General features: G+C 44.1%; 1 protein-coding gene across 1 annotated transcript in view; it reads right to left on the bottom strand.

Moving 5' to 3' along the window:
• Positions 1–25: 25 nt before the first annotated feature.
• LOC116353712 (neurofibromin) overlaps positions 26–7,912 on the bottom strand; it is a 100,100-nt gene continuing 92,213 nt past the window's right edge. The window contains exon 54 of the mRNA XM_031791437.1: positions 26–4,214. Coding sequence (XP_031647297.1) covers positions 4,072–4,214 — 143 coding nt within the window. The 3' untranslated portion in view covers positions 26–4,071. The remainder of the gene's footprint in view (positions 4,215–7,912) is intronic.

Raw genomic sequence — 7,912 nt, 5'->3', positions numbered from 1 at the left:
GATTGTGTAAAAAAAAAAGAAAGGCTTTTAAGTTGAGCTAAACTTTAATTACTAACACTGGAATAATTAGGTGTATTTTTGACAGATTATACAGCAACTTGTAGCTTTTTTGTAAAGCAGTATTATACAATATCACGCATTTACAGTGCAGGAAATAAACATTCTAAAATTGTACAGAAATTTTTTACAGAGTTGAACATTCCGCTTTAAAAAAACATCCACCAACACTAGAGACAAAGATGTTGCACATCAATAAAACATGCCACATGTTGAGGATATTCAACTCCACAAAACCCTTCACTGTGAATCAGAATAGAGCATGTCAACCACTCATTTAAGAGTCTATGGTTCCTCACAATATATGTCCTTGTCATCCCGATGGACACCAAGTGGCCATCCTAGATCCTGAAGGCAGCTATTCAAAACTGACACGTTCTTATGACAGTTACTCTGTTGATGAATTCACCCAAACTATTTTGTCCAGACAGTTGTCTAATCTTAGTGGTCACAGGGATTCAAAAACAATACATACATACATACATACACCTTGATATTTAATTGAGTAAATTGCATGTTGCTGACAGGTGTATAAAATCGAGCGCATAGCCATACAATCTCCATAGACAAACATTGGCAGAATGGCCTCACTGAAGAGCTCAGTAACATTCAACGTGGCACCGTCATAGGAGGCCACCTTTCCAACAAGTCAGTTCGTCAAATTGCTGTCCTGCTAGAGTTGCCCCGGTCAACTGTAAGTGCTGTTATTGTGAAGTGGAAATGTCTAGGAGCAACAACAGCTCAGCCGCAAAGTGGTAGGCCACACAAGCTCACAGAACGGGGCCACCGAGTGTTTAAGCGTGTAGCGTGGTTGCAACACTCCCTACCGAATTCCAAACGGCCCCTGGAAGCAACATCAGCACAATAAGTTTTTGTTGGGAGCTTCATGAAATAGGTTTCCATGGCCGAGCAGTCACACATAAGCCTAAGATCACCATGCACAATGCCAAGCGTTGGCTGGACTGGTGTAAAGCTTGCCGCATTGTACTCTGGAGCAGTGGAAACGTGTTCTCTGGCGGGATGAATCATGCTTCACCATCTGGCAGTCCAAAAGACAAGGGTTTGGCGGATGCCAGCAGAACGCTACCTGCCTGAATGCATTGTGTCAATTGTAAAGTTTGGTGGAGGAGGAATAGTGGTCTGGGGCTGTTTTTCATGGTTTGGGCTAGGCCCCTTAGTTCCAGTGAAGGGAAATCTTAACGCTACAGCTTACAATGGCATTCTAGACAATTCTGTGCTTCCAACTTTGTGGCAACAGTTTGTTCCAAAATGACAATATCCCCGTGGTTTGTCAAAATCATTGTGGAACAATTTGACTGGCCTGCACAGAGCCCTGACCTCAACCCCATCGAACACCTTTGGGATGAATTGAAACAGACTGCGAGCCAGGCCTAATTGCCCAACATCAGTGCCCGACCTCACTAATGCGCTTGTGGTTGAATGGAAACAAGTCCCCACAGCAATGTTCCAACATCTAGTGGAAAGCCTTCCCAGAAGAGTGGAGGCTGTTATAGTAACAAAGGGGAGACGAACTCCATATTAATGCCCATGACTTTGGAATGAGATGTTCAACGAGCACGTGTCCACATACTTTTGGTCATGTAGTTTATATTTCAGTTTTCCCTTTACAAATAGTCAGTAACACTTGAAGTCCTGTCTCTTCCTTTTGTTTCCTTTCCTCATTCACTCCTTTGTTCAATTCAAACGGTTTCCATGGTGGTAAACCACACCTGCATCCTTCATAAATATATTCAGGGGAAATTTGAAATAAAAAAACAACAGGAGTACAACTAAAGCTATTCCACAGAAAGGACTGGAAACAATTTGGCCACATGTATGGGTCAACAACTTAAATTAGAATGGTACGCACTCACATATTTAACTGTGTCCAATCTTTTCTGAAGTGGTACACAGGGACTCAGGTATGACTTTCTGGAGTGGTACACAGGGACTCAGGTATGACCTTCCGGAGTGGTACACAGTCTCAGGTATGACTTTCTGGAGTGGTACACAGAGACTCAGGTATGACTTTCTGGAGTGGTACACAGAGACTCAGGTATTAGAGGTAAACCAACTGGGAAGAAAGCCAACTGGCACTTTCATCTAAAGCACCTTGCATTGATATATATGGGAGATTTGCATGCACAAATCTCAAGTAAGGATTGGGCCCCTTCCTTTGAGAGGATGATGCTGTGGAAGCTGCTGTGCCATATGGGGACATTCATTTGTCACAATGACATTTCAACACAACATGTGGGAAACCAAATACAAAGAATCCTCCTTCCCATAGTGCAAGCTAGTCTTTCGTGCAGTGTTCCTGCATCTGCTGCAAGAGCGTCTGGGATTGAGGTCCTGTCCCATTGACTGAAGTAGCCACCGTTCCAAGCCTCTAACCCTCCATGTCTGCAGATCCAAAGGGTCTGGAATGCAGATGGGTATATAACTTCCACCATATAGCTTCTACATTATGGATCTGCACAAATGGAAAGGTTAGGATGAAGGGGAAGGGAGTGAATGAGTCTGGTACTTTACAGGAGAAACAACAACCTTTAGACAACAAAGTAATGGCCACCCTCATTTCCCTCAATACCTTTCATTTGGCGATAGGATAAAATTCATAGATAGACTTCATTCAACCAGAGAAAGAGACACCCATGTGCGTGAACAGGAAATCAGGAGAACATATTGGCATCTTATCAAACCAGAACTTCAAAATGATCAATTCTGTATCATACATTTATTTTTAATTTAATTTTTAATCTACAGAGCAGCGCTACAGAGCAGCGCTACAGAGCAGCGCTACAGAGCAGCGCTACAGAGCAGCGCTACAGAGCATTCACCTAGAGTCAACATAATAGTCGATGATTAGTACCTGTTCTTTTCCCCAAGAAAGGCTTCACTTTATTCCACACATAATTATTCACATTGGAAAACCCTGACGAAGGCACACCATGGATAAAACAACCCTATTATTATTATTTGGACTAGTTATATAATGTATATCCTTTCTGTACATCTATATACATACATATGTACACAACTGGGAAGAATCTAAATGATAATGTGTGTCCAAATCCAGGTTTCAAGACTGTGGGTTGAAGGTTTTGCAAACAGCATGACTATCCATCCGTTGGTTGGTCATTTGAGCTACCCTGCATAGATGGAAGTGGTGAATGGCTGCTGCAGCCTTGCTGTGTAAAGGCGGTAGTGGGGTTGGAGTGGAGGCAAGAGGCTGTCCTTCAGTATACAGGTCCAAAATCCTAATTTTTTCCTCTCCTGGGCATGATGATGTCATAATGGTTCAACATGGACGTCCACATTGATTCGCCCAGTCATCTTCCTATGTCACATAATGGTTCAACATTGACGTCCACATTGATTCGCCCAGTCATCTTCCTATGTCACATAATGGTTCAACATGGACGTCCACATTGATTCACCCAGTCATCTTCCTATGTCACATAATGGTTCAACATGGACGTCCACATTGATTCGCCCAGTCATCTTCCTATGTCACATAATGGTTCAACATGGACGTCCACATTGATTCACCCAGTCATCTTCCTATGTCACATAATGGTTCAACATGGACGTCCACATTGATTCACCCAGTCATCTTCCTATGTCACATAATGCAGCACTCACCAAACATTATGTTGTCCAGTTCTTACACTGAAACCATTATATATGGACCTGGATTCATTGAGAATTCAACAGCTTATTTCAGTCACCTTGACAGTTTCGGTCCTTTTAATGGCTAAAAATACATTTTTAAAACCGGGACCACATTTCTGTCCGTGAATAACAACTTAATCCATCCGAAGCCATCTCTCGATGGCTCTCCAGATGCAAGACAAACAAAGGTTAACACAGGGACACATGCAGCTACTTCCCCAATACAACACTGATCCTCAGGTTGACTTCACCATTCATCGTAAAAAGAGGAGTGCAAGATGTGTTGCATGGTGGGCCTTTGGATGGCTATTGTTCTCTCCATCTCTCACTCTCTTTGTCTCATACCATCTTATTGACGCAAGGCCTCTTGAAGCTACCTGCGCTGCGCTGTTTCTGCACCTGACTGGCAGAACCATGGCGGGTCCGTCCACTGGTGGAGAGAGCCGCACTGGGGGAGAGCTGCACATTCTCTTTATCCACGCCTGGACAGAGGGAAGAAGAGAAGGGAGGGGAGAGTCATTCGCAGTCAGTCACTCAGATTCAATACTACTGTTGAACAGCAGATGGTGCTGTGCCATAGCTTTGGTATAAAACTAAAGGCATAATCTCACCCTGAATGAAATCAACATCTCCAGCTTCCACTACAATGTCAGACAGAGAACACAATGTACCCTCTAAAAAGCCTTTTATTGTTGAATGGGGATTCTGCCCCAGCTCCTTTCTTACAACCACACCAGCACAAACAACACAATTACCAACGGATTACTCTTTGCTTGGCAGTGGGTGGCAGACTTTAAATTGCTATTCTGGCACTGGGTACAGTTAGTGGGTTTCTCCCTTTTCACATTGGATTAGTTGTTTTGGTGTATTTTTACTGAGCGGGATGAGTTTGCTTGACCTCGGGGTCACAAGGTCAAAGAGCAAGAGTACCTGGGTGGAGGAGGTGTGGCGCAAAAACAGCTGACTTAGAGCAAGGCAGAGAGGCTTCACAGAGAGAGAAACAGAGAGAAACCAGCATGAATGACCACAGCAACTAAGGACAAAGATGAAAAACACATTAAAACAAGGGTAACAGAACAAAAATAGGGAGAGAATGAGAGTCAAATACACGGAATGAAAAAAATGAACAACAGACAGCATGATGGATCTTTAGCATTGACATGAAGCAATGAAGAGATTTCAATCAGGCGGTTTTCAGATGAAATGGTTTTAGATACAGATTACATTACAGAGTGTAATGCAATAACGGGTGGCATTTCTATATGTATTTTATCTATTTTATTTTCTAGGGGTGGTGTTTTAAAGGCTAATAAGAATTAAATGTATATTTTTTTTGTGGAAAGGCTAACAAAATATTGCATCTACTTCAGCAATATAGTACAAATACATAGCACTAATAATACAATGTATTTATTCTACAAGTAATAACAAAAACACTGGTATTAGCTAGGTGATTCTAAAAGCTAGCAGCTAGCATAATGAGAACAGCAGACAGAAATGGACATGTGATGAGAGTTAACACTGTTTGCACAGGCTTGGCTGGGGCTCCAGTTGGTGGCCCCAGGGAGGCTCTATGGCTGTGATTTGTACCAGACGTTTAGGGTGGGGTCGTCTCGTCCGACGGATCGGGCTAGGACAGAGTTGGAGACCGTCTAGACTACACCAGCACACCACAGTGAGTAGAGCATCATGGGGAGGTTACACAGACCAGACCCAGAAAGAGAGTGGAAATGTCTGAAGTGTTTGATGGTGCCTTTCCTCCCCTTGCATATTTCAAACACAACACATTTCAGCAAGTCAGTTGGTTGTTTTTGGCAATAGTAAAAACTTTTCTGACATCTTGAAATGTGATATCTTTAACGCACAGCAGCAGCATCCTCAAATTGTACGAAGAGCTCTAAGCATCAGTGACAGTTTGGAATGCAGAGAAAGCTAGAGGGACACCGATAAATAACCCACACCAACAGCACCTACACACCTTGCCTCGAGATACTCTACAGAACACCTTACATTGGTAGGACTCAGTCTTCATCATAAGTATGATGTTAGTTGTGTGATCTCAGCGATCACTGCCTCATTGCCTGCATCCGTAATGGGTCAGCGGTCAAACGACCTCCACTCATCACTGTCAAACGCTCCCTGAAACACTTCAGCGAGCAGGCCTTTCTAATCGACCTGGCCGGGGTATCCTGGAAGGATATTGATCTCATCCCGTCAGTAGAGGATGCCTGGATATTGTTTTTAAATGCCTTCCTAACCATCTTAAATAAGCATGCCCCATTCAAGAAATTTAGAACCAGGAACAGATATAGCCCTTGGTTCTCTCCAGACCCGACTGCCCTTAACCAACGCAAAAACATCCTATGGCGTTCTGCATTAGCATCAAACAGCCCCCGTGATATGCAGCTGTTCAGGGAAGCTAGAAACCATTATACACAGGCAGTTAGAAAAGCCAAGGTTAGCTTTTTCAGGCAGAAATTTGCTTCCTGCAACACTAACTCAAAAAAGTTCTGGGACACTGTAAAGTCCATGGAGAATAAGAACACCTCCTCCCAGCTGCCCACTGCACTGAAGATAGGAAACACTGTCACCACTGATAAATCCACCATAATTGAGAATTTGAATAAACATTTTTCTACAGCTGGCCATGCTTTCCACCTGGCTACTCCTACCCCGGTCAACAGCACTGCACCCCCCACAGCAACTCGCCCAAGCCTTCCCCATTTCTCCTTCCCCCAAATCCGTTCAGCTGATGTTCTGAAAGAGCTGCAAAATCTGGACCCCTACAAATCAGCCGGGCTAGACAATCTGGACCCTTTCTTTCAAAAATTATCTGCCGAAATTGTTGCCACCCCTATTTACTAGCCTGTTCAACCTCTTTCGTGTCGTCTGAGATTCCCAAAGATTGGAAAGCAGCTGTGGTCATCCCCCTCTTCAAAGGGGGGGACACTCTTGACCCAAACTGCTACAGACCTATATCTATTCTACCGTGCCTTTCTAAGGTTTTCGAAAGCCAAGTCAACAAACAGATTACCGACCATTTCGAATCTCACCATACCTTCTCTGCTATGCAATCTGGTTTCAGAGCTGGTCATGGGTGCACCTCAGCCACGCTCAAGGTCCTAAACGATATATCTTAACCGCCATCGATAAGAAACATTACTGTGCAGCCATATTCATTGATCTAGCCAAGGCTTTCGACTCTGTCAATCACCACATCCTCATCGGCAGACTCGACAGCCTTGGTTTCTCAAACGATTGCCTCACCTGGTTCACCAACTACTTCTCTGATAGAGTTCAGTGTGTCAAATCGGAGGGTCTGCTGTCCGGACCTCTGGCAGTCTCTATGGGGGTGCCACAGGGATCAATTCTTGGACCGACTCTCTTCTCTGTATACATCAATGATGTCGCTCTTGCTGCTGGTGAGTCTCTGATCCACCTCTACGCAGACGACACCATTCTATATACTTCTGGCCCTTCTTTGGACACTGTGTTAACTAACCTCCAGACGAGCTTCAATGCCATACTACTCTCCTTCCGTGGCCTCCAATTGCTCTTAAATACAAGTAAAACTAAATGCATGCTCTTCAACCGATCGCTACCTGCACCTGCACGCCTGTCCAACATCACTACTCTGGACGGCTCTGACTTAGAATATGTGGACAACTACAAATACTTAGGTGTCTGGTTAGACTGTAAACTCTCCTTCCAGACCCATATCAAACATCTCCAATCCAAAGTTAAATCTAGAATTGGCTTCCTATTTCGCAACAAAGCATCCTTCACTCATGCTGCCAAACATACCCTTGTAAAACTGACCATCCTACCAATCCTCGACTTCGGCGATGTCATTTACAAAATAGCCTCCAATACCCTACTTAACAAATTGTATGCAGTCTATCACAGTGCAATCCGTTTTGTCACCAAAGCCCCATATACTACCCACCATTGCGACCTGTACGCTCTCGTTGGCTGGCCCTCGGTTCATACTCGTCGCCAAACCCACTGGCTCCATGTCATCTACAAGACCCTGCTAGGTAAAGTCCCCCCTTATCTCAGCTCGCTGGTCACCATAGCATCTCCCACCTGTAGCACACGCTCCAGCAGGTATATCTCTCTAGTCACCCCCAAAACCAATTCTTTCTTTGGCCGCCTCTCCTTCCAGTTCTCTGCTGCCAAT

The sequence above is a fragment of the Oncorhynchus kisutch genome, linkage group LG15 (genome assembly GCF_002021735.2).
Source record: "Oncorhynchus kisutch isolate 150728-3 linkage group LG15, Okis_V2, whole genome shotgun sequence".
Lineage (NCBI taxonomy): Eukaryota > Metazoa > Chordata > Actinopteri > Salmoniformes > Salmonidae > Oncorhynchus > Oncorhynchus kisutch.
Note: the sequence above shows the minus strand (reverse complement) of the source record. Positions and strands in the feature narration are given on the sequence as shown.